Consider the following 17,512-nt stretch of genomic DNA (forward strand, 5'->3'; position numbering starts at 1 on the left):
TAGCTGTTCTCTGAGAAATAACCACAACAAGATTAGCAATTCTCCTGCCCCCCGCCCACACTGAATCCTCACAAAGACCATAAACCACCATGACCTTGTTGCGAGAATTCGCCTGACGTTAATAGCTGATCCATAAGTTCAAAATGTACTATTACTTTGCTGACCAAATCATAATAACCCACCATGGGGGCAAGCAAAGTGAGTCACTAGGCCAAAGGGTTACTTAGTCACTATACAAACCAACCAATGCCTGAAAGGGTTACTTGCTACACCAATGAGAACCCTGTTGCTCATATCTGCCCCTTACAAAGGTATAAAAAGTGTGTTCTTTCTTTGTTCTGGGTCTCTCCTCTGGTCTGTGTGCTGGGAGGGGAGTCCCCAACATGTTGGATCAATAAAAATCCTCATACATTTTGCAGCGATGGCGGTGGTCTCTGTGGTCTTCTGAGTAAGGGTCTGCTGACGAACTCCAACATCACTTGCTCCTATTTTCCTATAAAAACTTGTCTTGTTGAGGGTTCAAGATGGCTCCACCTTCCCTTCCTGCCCTCTTGTGTCAGGGTTGGGTTGGAAGAGAGCCCAAGCCTGAGCTTGTAATAAAGAGACTCTAATGCTATTATGTCAGAGATGGCTCCTTGGTGGTCTTTTGGGATTCATAAACACTTCCTGGCACACCACCATGTATTAATTGTTGATCTTAGTGCCTGTTTAGAAAGTCTTTTCCTGTGTCAATAAGTTCAAGATTATTTCCCCACTTCTCCTCTATCAGGTTTAGTATATCTGCTCTTATGTTGAGGTCCTTGACCCAATTAAAAGTTCAGTTTTGTGCAGGGTGATAAATATGGATCTATTTACTTCTATGCAATTTCTCCTGACTCAAAATGCTCCTGACTCAGCCTTCCAAGGTTGGTGTTAACATCTGGGTAGTGGTGGCATATGCCTTTAATCCCAACACTTGGGAGACAGAGGCAGGCTGATCTCTGAGTTCAAGGTCGTCTTGGTCTACAGAGCGAATTCCAAACTGGATCCAGCCATCCATTTTGACTAGCACAATTTGTTGAAATACACAGTGTGTATTTTTAGCTTTTTTGTAAAAAATCAGGTGTCCATAGATATGTGGGCTTATGTCTGGATATTCAATTTGATTCTATTGATCTACATGTCTGTTTTTATGCCAATACCAAGCTGTTTTTATTACTATACTTCTGTAGAAGAACTTGAAATCTGGATTGGCGATACCCCCAGAAATTTTTTTATTATTCAGTGGCACAAAAGATTGTGATCTGGGTGGTGGCTAATTTGTCTGAATGTTAGAAATTTTCTGTGAGATCTACAGAGTATGACAAAAACTTCTGTATTATAAATGACTTATGTTGCCATGGTGATTTTTCCAGGTCTGAGTAGATATTTGTGCAGTACTGAGGGTTGTTGTTGTTGTTCTCTGTGTGTGTGCGCGTGTGTGCGCACACGAGTACCATCTTCTGGTTGTTTCTTGTTACTATGGGCTGTATCCCTTTTTTCCAGGTCTGAGTGGCCACATTAGTCTTCTGTGAGCACCACCTTCTGGTTTGTTCTTGTTACTACAGGCTATATTTTTTTTCTGGTTTTGGTTTTTGTTGCTGGTTGTCTCTGTTCACAGATTCTGAGTGCCACCTTCTGGTTGGTTTTTGTTACTACTGGCTGTATTTTTTTTTTCCTGGTTTTGGTTGATTTTTGTTTCTGGTTGTATCTTTTTCTGTTCATTGATTCTAAACAGTGTCATATCTTTCTGGGTACAAGGCCTTGAATTTGTTTCTGTGGCAGGTTGCAGTTAGGATAGATGTATCTGAGAGCCATGGCTTATGGTGGGGCCAGGAGACATCCTGAGTCTTGGTCTGGGATAGGTGTGGGCTCAGAGGAGCCGAGAGACTCCCACCAATCTGGTTAATTTTTTGTGGGTGTGCATCACTTTCTGGTTATTTCCCATTTCTGCCTGATAGAGAGAAAAGGTTGGACTTGTGTTTTGGGTGGCATAGAGAGGTCTTTTTCATGAGTGACACTTTCTGGCTGTTTTTTCTTTCTGCTTGAAAGACAGGAAAGGTTTTATTTGTGTTTTTGTATGTTGTGTTTGTGTTTCTCGTTACATGACTTTGATGAGGTGACTTTGACAAGATAAGTTTGATAAAATTATTTTGACAGGTGACTTTGATGAGATGACTTTGACGGACATATTAACATGAGACAAGCTATGTCTACTACATTCTACAGGTTCCCTTCACCACAGACTAGGCCAGGAAGCTGGTTCCTGGCCCCACAGGGGACCCCCTCCCCCAAATGCTTGCTTTCTACTATTTAGCCCAGACTGGTATTTTAACTCTGTTGAAGGTAAGAAGAGGCTCTTAGTCTACTGTCAGGCTCTGCTGGCAGGTCTCAAGGTGGCCACAAGACAGCCCACAAATTTGGCCAGTGTGTATGCTATTAGACAGGGATAACACTTTTTAAGAGAGGGTCATGGGGACATTTTGACAGTACACCCCGTGGGCCCTAAACCACCAGAAGCAAAGGCAGCCATCACTCTAGCTTTATTAATCAGGAAGCACCAGATATTTAAGAAAAAGCTCCAGAAGACTGAGAGGTTAGGAAAAAAGAAAAAAGTCTGAAAGATCTAATGATAGTGGCAGAGAGAGTATTTAATAGAAGAGAGACTGCAGAGGAGAAGCAGATGAGAGGACAAAAGGAACAGACTCGGGACCTAGCAAAGATCCGTTAGCAGCCAAGACCAAACCAGAAGACTGTAAGAGATGCCTAAAACAGAGAAGTAGGTAAGAGGGGCCATAAGATCAAAAGTGCCCCCTCTCCAAGGCCAGGGTAACCCTAAAAGTAAGAGGGAGACCTACCAGCCTTTTTGTTGATAATTAATAAAGTTCAATATTCTGTCTTGCTAAAACCTGAGGATAAAGTCTCTTCATCAGTTTATAAATGATTTCCTAGTGGCAACAGAAATAAAACCAAAACACAAGACCTCTTAGAGGCCCTGAAAATTTTGGACTATTTGAGGCTCCACTAAGAAGGCCTTACTCTGCCAACTACAGCTGACATCGCTTGGCCCTAGGATGCATACTCAGACTCCAGACCTTGGCATCAGCCAATGGCCAATTGGCAGAAGCTGGCCTGTTTACACATCAGTGTAGCAATGACCTCCTGGTTAAAAAATGATGCCAGAATGACTCAGCCCCAGCCTCTCTTCTTGAATGCCCCCAGGATTAGCTGCTCTGCTGCCTGACTCTGAGCTCAGTTGATGGGCCTCTGCATGATTGTTCAGATGGATGCAGAGGTAACATGGTTCACCAATGACAATAGCCTCATTCAGGATGGACAGAGGTATGCTGGGGCAGCAGTGGTCTCAGACTCCAAGATCATATGGGCAGAGCCTGGGAGGAATGCCAGCCTAGAAAGCTGAACTGGCAGCTCTGATCAAGGTGTTAGAGCTGAGAAAAGACAAGAGACACGGATAGCCAATGTGCCTTTGCTACCAATCATATCCGTGGGGCTATTATAAAGAGAGTAGCCTTCTGATGGCTGAAGAAAAGATTAAACTCCATACCAGAGGACAACATGACAGCCCAGTGGGTGGCCTCTAGATATTGGGCCCCTAATGTCCTTGATTGCACTAGACCCAAGAGACCCCACACTCTCTGATCAGACAGAAGATGTGATCTGCGCCAAAAACCTGCCCATGTCTCAATGTCATAAGAGATGATGGAGGACAGCTAACTGACTGCAAATAATTGTATCAGAGAAAATGGGACTGCACACACTAAAAAAGATCCATTGTTCTTCACACATGGGATCTCTGTGAATGCAGGACTTAGTCTGCCAGGTCCATATCAAAATTAGAGATGCCAATTTGAAAATAGCTGAAACTGTTAAAGACTGTAAGGCCTGTCAGTTGAGTAATGCAGTTACCAATGAAAAAAAAAAAACCCTGTACTCAATTCCAGAGCACCAAGCCAAGAGTCTATTAGGAAATACACTTCATGGGGGTAAAATAAAAAAAAATTAGATACAAATATTTATTGATGTTTATAGATACCTTTTTAGGATGGATTGAGACTTTCCCAATTAAACATGAGACTGCAAATGATAACAACAACAACAACAAAAACTACTAAAAGAAATTCTTCCAAGGTTTGGTTTTTCTAAGTTTATAGGATCAGACAATGGACCTACATTCATGTCCCAGGTAAGTTAGAGATTAACTAATATTCTGGAGATTGATTGGAAACTTTATTGTGCTTACCCAGAATTCAAGATATGTAAAAAGAAAAAAAAAAACCTAAAAAGAGACTGTAACTAAATTAACCTTAGAGACTGATGGTGACTGGGTGACTCTTCTCTTCATCCTTTATAGAGTACAGAACTCCCAATACCAGATGGGATTCACCCCTTTTAAAGTTATGTTTGGTTCACCTACTGATAGAAGTTATTACAAAAACAGATGACTGCTAATTGTTACACAATTTCAAGGGTGTCCAATGGGTATATAAATGTGTTTGGCTTAAACTTTGTGCTTCCATAAAACAGGTCCACCTCCAGAGCTCTACCAACTTTAGCCTGGAGATTGGGTTGACAAGAGACACTGCCAGGGGTCACTAGAGCCTCGCTGAAAGGGTCCTTGTGCTATAGACTTGTAGTGTGGATCCACCACACATCCGTTTGCAGTTGAAGAAGACCCTGGCCAGCAGGAGGAGAATTCAGCTTCAAGACTCCTTCCTGTCTCCCACCGATGGGTCTCTATCCATGGCCCAGGGACACCACAAAGACATAGCCCTATTACTGTTTTCATGAAACTTTAAAAAGTCCGATGATTGGGACTTCTAGTCACAAGAGAAAGGGGGGGGGGGAAATCTTCTAAATTCAGACTATTTTAGAGAACCTGACTTAAGTTTAAATTTAGGTAAACAAACAGGCTGGTACCTAGCATTAGTTTACAAGTTGGCCCCCAACAAAACCTGAGCCTAGGTCCAGTCTCTAGGCTAATCCGCAACAAGACCAGCGTTTCCAGGTTATACCCTCAACAAGACCAGTGTCTCCAGGTTATTCTCCCAACAAACCTGCACCCCAGGTTACAAGTCCACAACTTCCCTAATAAATGCAGAGGGGAACAAAAGTTAAGTTTATGATATGACTCCCAGCACCAGCCAGTTATGTTAAAGGCCACAATAAATTTCTAATTAGAAGCTTGTACATGTATTCCCTGCTTGCTGCTTACTATAAAGCCTTGCCCCACAGACATTCTGGGCTCTTCCACTACCACCAAAACTGTCCTGTGTGTGGTGCGTTGAGTGTGGGGAGTCGAGCTAGCTCAAATAGAATAAAGACCCTGCTGTGAGTTGCATCAGATTGGCTCCTGCCTGTTTATTTTATTTTATTGTATTTTATTTTATTTTTTGGTTTTTCGAGACAGGGTTTCTCTATATAGCACTGGCAGTCCTGGAACTCACTTTGTAGACCAGGCTGGCCTCGAACTCAGAAATCCTCCTGCCTCTGCCTCCCGAGTGCTGGGATTAAAGGCGTGCGCCACCACGCCCGGCTTTTTTTTTTTTTTTTCTGCCTGTTTTTATTTGGGGGGGGGGGGATCACTAACCTTTCCCTGGCACAACAAGGACACAGGGTGTCATTGTTACAGGTGTAAGAAGTGTTCTTCTAGAAAGAAATATTGTTACCAGGAAGAGAATCATTACTGAGAAACCGTTGTCCAAATAATGCCTTATATGGTTAAGTAATGTTTAAGGACTGTTAAAGAAACATACATGTAGGTGCCAAAATTAATAATCTTTACTGTCAGGGCCAGTTGAAGATCTGGTCCCCAGGGGTCACATAGAAGGGGATCTCTGGAGCCTCTAATCTGTCTTTTGCCACTTAGTCCTTCTATGTGAGTGTGGAGGACTTTTATTCCTCTTTGTTAACTTGCTTCTTTTCAGACTGAACACTGGTTAGTGTCTATTCAATGGGGGTCTCCATAGAACAAGAGAAAAGGTGGTTTTCCATAGTTATGGACATTTTGAGAGATGTCCCACAGTTTTCCAGGACTTAGTTGATCTTGGAAGACAAGGGGGAAATACTTTCCATTTTAATTCCCCTGACCACATCAGTGTAGGCCTCCATGTGGTTACTGAACACTCGGTGGGCCAACTGCACCAGTTTGGTATTTTTTGTTTGTTTGTTTGTTTTTTTTTTTTTTTGAGACAGAGTTTCTCTGTGTAGCCCTGGCTGTCCTGGAATTCAGTTTGTAGACCAGGCTGGCCTCGAACTCAAAAATCCGCCTGCCTCAGCCTCCCGAGTGCTGGGATTAAAGGCGTGCGCCACCACCGCCCGGCCAGTTTGGTAATCTTAACTAATATACATTGTTAAGTGAAGCTTGAGTGGAAACTAAACACTTTAAAATAAGCCTTGATTAGACATACCTAACTCTACTATTGCTCGACCCTCTGGAAGCACTCATGGTGATTGTCTATTAAGAAGAAAGTACTGTCTAAATTAGGAGATCCTATTCACAATTCATCGTATGTAAATTAGGCTTACATCCCTATAATCTAGAGGGTAGTCAATTAAAAACAAGCAAAAACATTTAAAAACATTTAGAAGGTGATTGTATAAACTGAGGAAAACTATACTCCATGGTATAGGTTATTGTAGATATGAGAGAGAGACAGAGACAGAGAGACAGACAGAGACAGACAAAGACAGAGACAGACAGAGAACAAACAGCCAGAGGCATCTAGAAGAGTCTGGAGCAGAGAGAGAAAATAGTAGACTAAAAATGGCCAGCAAACTGGGCTTGGCTGTGAGAGAAGCCAGGAGCAGCGCACAGAGAAGGAAAGAAAGTTGGGGGAGAGCAAGAGATGAAGATAAAGAGAGTGGCATAGCCAGAATAGCAGGGTTATAAGGATAATGAGCAGCTGGGGAAAGAGAAGCCTATGAGCTGGAGAAGTTTACCATAGGGGAGGAGGTGTGAAGATCTAGGATGCTAGCATGAGTTTTGAAAAGTATAACATGTACTTTTGATACTTAGGGACTCTGGAGGCCACCATGCACTTTGGTTGCTAATAGGCACCATAGATAGATAGCCACTTATCCCTTCTGCCAGTAAGAAGAGAAATGGCTCCTTTTGGTAGAGGAGAAGAAGCTTTACAAGTAATATACCCAAGTGAAGAATGTGCCATTTCAGCCGGGCATGGTGGTGCACGCCTTTAATCCCAGAACCCAGGAGGCAGAGACAGGCAGATTTCTGAGTTCGAGGCCAGCCTGGTCTACAAAGTGAGTTCCAAGACAGCCAGGGCTATACAGAGAAACCCTGCCATTTCCAGAAACCAAATAGGCCCACAAAGTGTTGTGCTTCTGTCTTGGTGTGGGAGGAGCTAGATGTAACAACTTATCCTTCACCTTAGAAGGAATATCTCTCCTTACCCCATACCACTAAACTAAGAATTTCACTAAGTTGAAAAATTTTTTTTTTTTTTTTTTTTTTTTTTTTTTCTGAGACAGGGTTTCTCTGTGTAGCCCTGGCTGTCCTGGAACTCAGTCTGTAGACCAGGCTGGCCTCGAACTCAGAAATCTGCCTGCCTCTGCCTCCCGAGTGCTGGGATTAAAGGCGTGCGCCACCATGCCTGGCAAGTTGAAATTTTTACCCTCTGGCCCTTGAATTTGGTTGGATTTATTTTCCATCCTCAGATGTGCATGCATGTTACCAACAAGTCCTATCTGGTTGCTACCTCCTGCTCACTTGGTCTAGTCAGCATAATTTCATCAATAGAGTAAATCAATGTACTATTTTGGGAGAGACACTAAGTTATGCCACAAGGATTGAGAGTTAATATATCCTTGAGGTAAAATTGTAGGTATACTGCTGGCCTTTCCAACTGAAAGCAAATTGCTTCTGGTGATTCTTATGGATAGATACTGAGAAAAAGGCATTTGCTAGATCTACAGCTGCATACCACGTACCAAGAGATGTGTTAGCCTGTTTAAGTAAAGATACTACTTGATTGAGTTTTCAACAGTCAAGTGTTATTCTCTATGATTCATCTGTCTGCTGCACTGGTCAGACAGGAGAGTTAAAGGGAGATGTGGTGGGAACCACCACCCCTACATTTCTCAAGTCCTTGATGGTGGCACTAACTTCTGCAGTGCCTTTGATTCACTAGTTTCCCTGGAAGAGACAATTCCAGTGGTTTCCATTTGGCCTTTCCAACCATAATATTACTCCATATAGGATGGAAAACCAATGTGGGAATTCTGCCAGTTTATTTAGTTAGTTAGGTTTCTCTGTATATCCTGGAACTATCCTAGAACTCATTCTCTAGACCAGGTTGATTTGTAACTCAGAGACCTGCCTCTGTCTCCTAAGCGCTGGGAACTAGAGGCAGGTACCTCATAGCTTCTGCCACATTCTAGCTATATTTATCCCAATTATACATTCTTCAACTGGTAAAGTAACTACAGATTGAATTTGTTGACCCACTGGATCTACTGTGAGTTAGATATCAGCCAAAATTCCATTAATCACTTGACCTCAACAGATTCCTACTTTAACTAGAGGGCCTGGTAAATGCTTCTTCAGGTCTCATATAATCAGTGTAAGTTCTGAACCAGTATCTAGTAGACTCCAGAATGCCTGATTGCTTCCTTCTCCCAGTGTGCAGATACCCTTGTGAAAGGTTACAGGCTGTAGGTCTACTTGGGGAAGTACTGGATAAAGACTAAGTAAAACAGGGTCCTTCATTAAAAGGGCTCTGGGTGTGCAAACAGGTTCAAGTCTGGAAACTGGTTCTTGTTTGTCAAGATCCAATATAGTATTTTTTTCATTTGAGAATTTTTTCAAACAGAAATGCTGGTAAAAACATGATTGATTAGCCAGTAACGGAAGTTTTACGGAAGTCATGCTACCATAAAATTAATTGTACCTGTGCTGCCCATTATGGGTCAGGACATTATGGACTGTTTTCCCTATGCTGTCTATTAAGAAAACAATCACCTTGACTTTGGACACTCACTGATGCCACTTGACCCTGCAACTTCAGGGCCCAACTAAACCTATCACATTGAATTCATCCAACTGAGAAGCAGCATGCCTGACCCTACTGGACCAAAGATGACAATAAAGCCCTTCAGATGTGCTGTTACCTCTCTCACCATTTTGTGTTTTATAGGATTAGTGAAGGGCACGTCTTCTGGGCTTTGCCTTTGTGGAGGATTAGTTTTACACAGCATACCCATGCTAGCATTGCAGTTTCCCTTAACCTTAAAATCCTTTCATCAATACCTTAGTGTTAGCTAGGATATCAAGCATCACCAAGGCCTTTTTAGCATGCCCTTTTTTGACAAATGTTTCAGCCAACCCTTCAAACAAACTTTTGTCAATCTCTTCCCTGCCCCGGCTTTTTTTTTTTTTTTAAACTGTGTGAGCTTCCATATTAAATCTAGAATTTCTACCTAGTGGGTCCATATGAACATACTCAGCCTGATCCAGTGCTGAGTCTTACATGGCTGCGGAAGGACAGCATGACACAGTTTCCACCCCTGAAGCAGGGCCAGCAGGGTATGGGCCTCCACAAGAGTTAACAGTTGCTGTAGGCATAAGGCTTGTTTGCATAATAATGTATTTATTTCACTTTATGTTCCTCGTTTGGGAAATGTTAATGACTGCCAAGGTTAATGACTCAATGATAATTAGAAACAGCATGAATCTGGGAGGGGAGATGATGTTCCTCAGAAAAATGGTAATGCTGTGACATTCAAGACAGCCCTTTAGGCTGTGGGAAAGAACTCTGAAAACATGGGTTCAGAATATATAATTTCTCAACTATGCAAAATATAAAGATGCATTATGAATTGTATGAGGGGCTTCAAGAACCTGAAAAAATAGAGGCAGCTGCACTAGTGAGTTGACAAAGAAATATTAACTTTTTTTTTTTTTTTAAACAAAACAAGGTTCATAGTTTAAGTAATAGAGAGGCACCAGGAGATAAGGGAGTAGTGATCTTAGGGCAAGATTCCACCCAGCTAAGCTTATTGTTTGTTCTTACAAAGGCAGGTAGATTTCTGAGTTCAAGGTCAGCCTGGGACAGAGTTAATTTAGGTTAGAATACAGACAGAAAACCCAAGAATTTTTCTAGCAGATTTTCTGCATTTGGTCGGAAAACCCATGAACTATCTAGAGACCTTTTAGAATTTTTCTAGCAGGTGGTCTGACTTTGGTTGGAAAGCCACTACTGGTTTAGCAGACAATGAAGGAGTAATTTCCTCAGTCAAAGGGAGAAAAGGCAAGATTTCAGGTGTTGGAAATGGGTGGAGGGGTACTTCCTCCATTGATATAAACACTTGAGAATCTGGGGATTCAAAGTTCTCAGCCTAAGTAGGGTCCTCCTATACATCGGTATCCTAAGGTACAGGATCCCATTTGTCTTTGTCAATGCTCTATTGCTGTGAAGAGTCACCATGACCACAATGACTCTTATAAAGGAAATATATAATTAGGGCTGGCTTACAGTTTCAGAGGTTTAGTCCATTATTTTTTTTTTTGTTTGTTTGTTTTTCGAGACAGGGTTTCTCTGTATAGCCCTGGCTGTCCTGGAACTCACTTTGTAGACCAGGCTGGCCTCGAACTCAGAAATCCGCCTGCCTCTGCCTCCCAAGTGCTGGGATTAAAGGCGTGGGCCACCACGCCCGGCCAGCAGAAGTTAATAGGTAGTTTTCCATTTCACAACAGAAAGTCCTAGAAATACTCAAATGGTAGCACTGTATTTTAAATATGCTTTCAATATACTATACACTATAGATACATACCACTCACTCAGTTAGAAATGGTCAAGTGAATCAAATTTGTCTTTAGCTACAACAAAAAGAGATTTTTTTTTTTTTTTTTTTTTTGGTTTTTCGAGACAGGGTTTTTCTGTATAGTCTTGGCTGTCCTGGAACTCACTTTGTAGACCAGGCTTTTTTTTTTTTTTTTTTTTTTTGATATGTGATGCTGGGAGTCAAAGTCAGAGGCTAGAACATGCTAGACTATTTACCACTAAATTGTATCACTAGCTGTGATGGTATATATATTCTTGGACCAGGGAGTGGCACCATTTGGAGGTGTGGTGGCCTTGTTGGAATAGGTGTCACTGTGGGTGTGGGCTTAAGACTCTCACCCTAGTTGCCAGGAAGTCAGTCTTCCACCAGTAGCATTTGGATGAAGATGTAGAACTCTCAGCTCTGTCTGTGCCGTGCCTGCCTGGATACTGCCATGCTCCCACCTTGATGGTAATGGACTGAAACTCTGAACCTGTAAGCCAGCCCCAATTAAATTTTTTTTTTTTCAAGACAGGATTTCTCTGTATAGCCCTGGCTGTCCTGGAACTCACTTTGTAGACCAGGCTGGCTTCGAACTTGTAAGACTTGCCTTGGTCATGGTGTCTGTTCACAGCAGTAAAACCCTAACTAAGACACCAGCCCTCAATAATCTAAGTTCACGGTGAGACTAAAATTTCTCCTGGCTTGTTTGCACTAAAGAACTTAGGAAGCCAAAGCCTTTCTAAAGTTGTACCTCAAGTCACTAGGAAAAATGGCACTATATTGCCAGTGGGCCAAACCCTCCTCACTAAGATTCACATGTTGAAGTCCTAGCCCTCAGCATCCCAGAGTGGGGAAGCAGGGTGTTTAAGGAAGTAATCAGGCAACAGTGAGACCATTAAGTTTGTTGTACACTAACATGAATGTACCAGAAGATGAGAAAACAAATACTGATAAGCAACCTCTCTGGACCTGTAAACCAAAGGGGTAGCTTTGGAGAAATGAAGCATGCTAAGATCTCAGCTTGGGGAGTGCTAGAAAGCCTTGCAGGTGTTAGGTAAGGTGCCCACGCGATGGTATTTTGTTATGGCAGAATACTATACTCACTACTTCAGAGTTTTGGTTTTGTTTCAGAGACAGGGTCTCAAACTGCACCTTAGGGGATAGCCTTAAAACTCCTGGCAGTCTTTTTGCTTCAGTCTTCCAGGCACTGGGATTACAGGAATTGTTTCAGATTAATTGTAGCAAATGCAAGTCTTGGGCCTGACTCTTCTGGAGGCCACAGCAGATTTCACTAATGTTTCTGACTTGTTCCACTCTCGAAAGGCCCTCCTCATCTTGACGATCCAAGGGGAAATTTTGCAGCTGCCCCCCAACAAAGGTCCAGCTTCCTGTCACACTTACCCAGCATGCTTTTCACCTTTGGGTTATTACATGCCTTCTGCAAATTGATTAGAATATAACTGAAATCTTTAGTTTCCAGCCACATCCCAACTGGAAGGTTCTTCTTGTTTTTCTGTCACTGTTTTACCAGCATCTGAAAACCCCAGTCAAACTTAGGTGAATTCATATTGATTAAAATAAACGACAGATACTTTTGATTACCCTTTATTTGTTGATTACAATAAATGACAGCCGGGCGTGGTGGCGCACGCCTTTAATCCCAGCACTTGGGAGACAGAGGCAGGTGAATTTCCGAGTTCGAGGCCAGCCTGGTCTACAGACTGAGTTCCAGGACAGCCAGGGCTACACAGAGAAACCCTGACTTGAAAAAAACCAAACAAAAGACAGATGCTTTTGATTACCCTTTATTTGTCCCTAGGATGACCGTCTGTGGAAAGTAGACTTTAGAGCTCTACTCCAGACTCCTAGGGCCAGCATGTTCCAAGGACAGCAGTTTTCAGTTTCTTATCTTTTGAATTCTACTTGTGTGTACACCTTGGTGATATCATTGTACCTGCCTTCAGGGGCCTGGTAGTTAGAGATAGGTGGTGTGTAATGTGGCCCTTCTTTCTCGAAGGGGAATAGGCTGGTATCCCGCTTTATGGCCTCGGCATAGAGCTCTGTAGATTCAAGTTTCAGCTCCTCCAGGGCTTCCTGCTGGGCTTCTAGCATGGATCTGATGGCGTCCCTCTCCATCTCATGCTCCTGCTGCTTAAACAGTGCCCACCTCTTCAGCAGAAGAGCTCTCCGTTCACTCTCCTCAGGTGAATGCTCCTCCTGAGGTCGCTGTCTGTGAACACATAGTCCAAACATGGGAGGCCAAAGAGTCCTGACACTATTGCAGAGGGACCCTTGTGACTGCACATGACTCAAGTGCCCTACTACCAGCACTGCCAGGCATAACCAGGGCTTAGGAAAATAGTAAATTTGAGGATATATTAAGAATGTAATGTCAGGGCTGGGGAGAGGATTCAGAGGTTAAGAGCATTTACTGTTCTTAGACACCAGAATTTCTTCTTAGCACTAGAATTAGGTGGCTCAAAACTGCTTATAACTCGAGCCAAGAGCATCTGCTGCCTGTAAGGGTACTTGCATTCTTATGAACATACTCCCAACACACAATTACATATTACAAAAAAAAAAAAAAGAAAAAAAAAAGAAAAAAGAAAAAAGCTCCCAGCATGGCAGTAGCTGCTTTCCTCCGGCAGAAGGAGCTTGCTTGCCTGCTTGGAGAGAACTATACTGTTTCTGCCCCAGGCAAATTATCCTTTTGGTGAGCTGGGGTACAGTAGAAAAATGAAACAAACACCAACTAGAGACAAGAGCTTGTTTAGTCCTAGAACACTAGAAAAACACTGGTGCTTCCCAACTTGTGTGATTTTATAAACTGTGCACTTTATTAAAGAAAGCACTAGCTGCTAATCTTACCCACAATACAACTGCAACACACACTAACTCAACATTTGTAGAAGAGGCTGAGAGTTTTCTACAGTGGTGATAGGATGAGGGCTACAGAGCTAGGGTCTATGTCAAGGGTCAGAGCCAAGACTCATGGAAATAACACGAACCCTGGAGCAAAGCTGATCTAAACTCTCTTGAGTATCTTCCCCCAAATCCCAAAAAGCACAATCAAAATGAGAAGGATTCAGGTCAGGGCCAAGTCAAACCTACTCACCTGTTCCCATCACAGACATGAACTTCAGTTAGCTTTGCATTAAAGATGTCTCCCAAGCCGGGCGTGGTGGCGCACGCCTTTGATCCCAGCAGAGGCAGAGGCAGGCGGATTTCTGAGTTCGAGGCCAGCCTGGTCTACAAAGTGAGTTCCAGGACAGCCAGGGCTACACAGAGAAACCCTGTCTCGAAAAACCAAAAAAAAAAAAAAAAAAAAAAAAAAAAAAGATGTCTCCCAGAGGAGAACTCTTACCTTGATTTATCCAAGAACCTCACAGGGGTAATAAAATCTTCAATAGGAATCAGTTCTTGGGTGGCTTTTTCCAGTTTTCGGATCCTCTTTTTCAAGCGATCCTTTGCTGCTTGATCCTTTCTGGGGTCTACCTTCTTCTTCTTTCGCAGAGGTTCTGCTCTAGGTGGGTACAAGCATTCAACCTCAGGATAGATAGGATGCTAAATAAAGTATCTCATACTTGTGCTATATGCTAACAAGAAAGCTGTCCACAATCCTAACTCCATGAGCTTAGTCCACTGTCTTCCCGAGGACTGTATGGGTCCTATCAATTCCAGGAAGGACAGATCTACTAAGAGGAAGTGTTGATTCTTTCTTTTTGTTGGGGGGTGGGGTGGGGTGAGTGGGTGGTTCTGAGACAGGGTTTTTCTGTATAGCCCTGGCTGTCCTGAACTCACTCTGTAGACCAGGCTGGCTTCAAACTGTCTCTGCCTCCCAAGTGTTGAGATTAAAGGGGTGTGCAACCACCGCCCAACTTTTTTTTTTTCTTTTTTCTTTTACTTTTATTCTTACACAGTCCTGGCTTGCCTTTAACTGGCTATGTTGTGTCAAGGATGTCCTTGAACTCTGATCCTACTGCCTCTACCTCCAGACTTCCAGCCTAGTTATTTTCTACTACTCCCAGTATTATGGTGCTGGGGATTAACTTAAGGCTTTGTGCATGCTAGGCAAGGATCCAACAAACCAAGCTACATTCTTAGCTTGGAAGTGTCAGTCTGTGATTCAGGTGTATCTTAAAGCTGCTCTGAGAAGTGAACTTGCTGAACTAATGGATTAAAAGCTCATTCACATTTTAAAGGAATTTGTGATTTACAAAATGCTTCAAGACTAAAAGAGACTGCCAGATTTTTTTTTTTTTAAATCAGTTTCTGGGGTGTTGAGATGGCTCAGTGGTTAAGAACACTTGTTGCTCTTGCAGAGGATCTAGGTTTTGTCCCCAGCACTCACATGGCAGCTTACAACCATCATTGATTCTGGTTCCAAGGGATCTGGGACCCTCTTCTGGCCTTTGTGGGCACCAGGCATGTAATGCATGCCCATGCACGCAGACATAACACATTAAAAAATTAGCCATGTCCTAAAGCTTTGGCAAGTATCTGATTTACTTTTAGGAACACACGTCCCAGGCTAAATGTGGCATTAGGAATAATCAAATCTGAAGCTGGAGAGATGACTTAGGAGTTACAAGGAATGCTTGCAGATCTTAAACTCTGGAGTTTGGTTCCCAGAACCCACATCAGGGGCTCACGACTACTTGTAACTAGGAAAGCTATAACCCCTGACTGGCTTTGGGCACCCCAAACACATGTGTATACATATGTCAGGCACATACACATTAAAAAAAAAAAAAAAAAACCCTTAAAGCAAACCTTTTAGCAATAAACTAAATAAAGCCCCAAGAAAGCATCCAAAGTTCCTAGAGTAACTATTATTAGTCTTTGAACCTTTCTTCCACTCAGTGAGTCAGAATGAGCAGGGAAGAGCAAGGCCTATGGAAATACAGAAGTTAAGATATGCCCTTTGAAACACACAAGACTCCTTAAATCTAGCTGCTACTTATTTAAACTACTCAAGTAGCAATACATATATGGTATCATAGTACAGAGCTTGTTGAAAGGACAGAGGCTTCCACTTAAATTTAACTATTAGTTCGACAGACTGAAATCTGCTTGCTAACCCAAGGTTGGGCACTCTTGCTTTGTTTTGGTCATATGTATACACGTGTTTCTCATACCCCAAGAGCTAAGGGTCATGTTGGATTTTACCTCATGGGGATGAGATCCCAGAAGGCCAGTAAGGAAGCTCTCTGGTGGGTGTGTCTGACCTGTGCCTGGCAGGTTCCAGGGATCCTGAAGGAGAGAAGGGTATGTATAAAGATCTGGGGAAAGAGAAGGCACATACACATAACTAAAGGTCTTCCTAAAACCCGGAGGATGTTTGTAAGTATCTATTTTGCATTTTTTTCAGACAAAAGTCTCCCTAATTCGGGCTATCCTGCAACTTGAGACAATTCTCTTGCCTCAGCTGCTCCACCATGTCTATCTAGTTCATTTGTATTAGGCCAGCAAGGTCAAAGTGAGGAATTTACAGAACTCCGTTTCTCACTGGGGCAGAGTCTTTACTTGCTCTGGCAGGATTTTCTTTTTTTTTTTTTTTTTTCTTTTTCTTCTTCTTTTTTTTTTTTGGTTGAGGCAGAGTTTCTCTGTAAAGCCCTGGCTGTCCTGGAACTCCCTTTGCAGACTGGGCTGACCTCGAATTTAGAAATCCGCCTGCCTTTGCCTCCCAAATGCTGGGATTAAAGACGTGCTCCACCACGCCCGGCGTCTTTTTCTTCCTTTTTAAGATGGGGTGTAATATAGCCAGGGTTTGTATGCAGCTGTTACGACCTTGACTTTCTGACCTAGCCTCCACCTCCATAGTGCTGGGGTTGCAGGAGTAGGCCACCACTTAAGCACGATTTAGGCTTCACACTTGTTAGGCAAATTCCAGTTCGGATTTTCATCCGCAACAGAAGCGGTAGGCTCATACCCAGAAATAATCTGCGAGCACTAGCGAGCAGCTAAGGGGCAAAGCCCGCGCACGCGCCCTGGGCATTCTGCCACCCGCGGCTACACTCACCAGCTCCGAGGCCGCAGAGCCCGCGCAGCACACAGCATCACCCCGGTAGCCATAGCTTTTCACGCCACCCGCGGGCGGGCAGTTTCCGGGAGCACGCCCCTGGGCGGTCCGACCTGAGATACCGGGTCGGGTCTGACAGGCCTCGGCCCCGGAACTCCCGGGTCTGGGATTCCGAGAGGCGGGCCCGCAGCTGGCCCCGCCCCCGACGCAGCCCCGCCCCAGGCAAGCGCCGCTGGCTTCGCCGCGCCCTTTTGCGGGCGTCCCGCCTCCTGTGGATGCTGCGGTGCTCTCTTGCTGCTCTCTGCTCCGCCTGGCCTATGTGTTTACATCTATGAAAACGCCCCGCTCTTCTAATAAATGCGCCCGTCTGGCCCCCTATCCTTCACCAGCCTAGTTCTTTTATGCATGCAATCGAGCCCAGGGCCCGCTGCTGTCTGCCACTAGATGCATGCTGGCGCCCGCCCGGCTGGCGCTCGCGAGATGCCCAATAGCGCGAATTGATGGATGGCGGAAGCTAGTTACTAAGCTGGACTCGGAGCCGCGGAGGTAGAACTAGAGATCTGCACACCATCCTGGCTCTGCATCGCCGGGCGGGATCTCAAGGCTTTGCCAGCCTGCTCACACCGACCCTCATCAGCGACCACATCAGTGCCAGCGGGGGAGTATCCC

At 43.7% G+C, this 17,512-nt stretch overlaps 1 protein-coding gene, 1 long non-coding RNA gene and 1 other non-coding gene across 3 annotated transcripts; 2 read left to right on the top strand and 1 right to left on the bottom strand.

Annotated features, from left to right (window-relative positions):
* The first annotated feature begins 3,004 nt into the window (after positions 1–3,004).
* On the top strand, positions 3,005–5,224 carry LOC147000592 (uncharacterized). The gene is made up of 3 exons (XR_015045706.1): positions 3,005–3,360; positions 4,069–4,222; positions 4,564–5,224. It is a non-coding gene; the product is annotated as an uncharacterized LOC147000592 (long non-coding RNA).
* Positions 5,225–10,189: 4,965 nt separating this feature from the next.
* LOC115029605 (U7 small nuclear RNA) lies at positions 10,190–10,252 on the top strand. The gene has a single exon (XR_003835174.1). It is a non-coding gene; the product is annotated as a U7 small nuclear RNA (small nuclear RNA).
* Positions 10,253–12,610: 2,358 nt separating this feature from the next.
* Positions 12,611–17,025, bottom strand: Mrpl40 (mitochondrial ribosomal protein L40). The gene is made up of 4 exons (XM_021184513.3): positions 16,844–17,025; positions 15,991–16,074; positions 14,186–14,344; positions 12,611–13,051 (listed from the first exon to the last, which is right to left on the bottom strand). Exons 1-4 carry the CDS (start codon positions 16,894–16,896, stop codon positions 12,727–12,729), a joined length of 621 nt encoding a protein of 206 aa, XP_021040172.1. The 5' UTR covers positions 16,897–17,025; the 3' UTR covers positions 12,611–12,726.
* Between the last annotated feature and the right edge of the window lie 487 nt (positions 17,026–17,512).

This window comes from Mus caroli, unplaced genomic scaffold, assembly GCF_978045245.1.
Source record: "Mus caroli unplaced genomic scaffold, Mus_caroli_1 scaffold_17, whole genome shotgun sequence".
Taxonomy (NCBI): domain Eukaryota; kingdom Metazoa; phylum Chordata; class Mammalia; order Rodentia; family Muridae; genus Mus; species Mus caroli.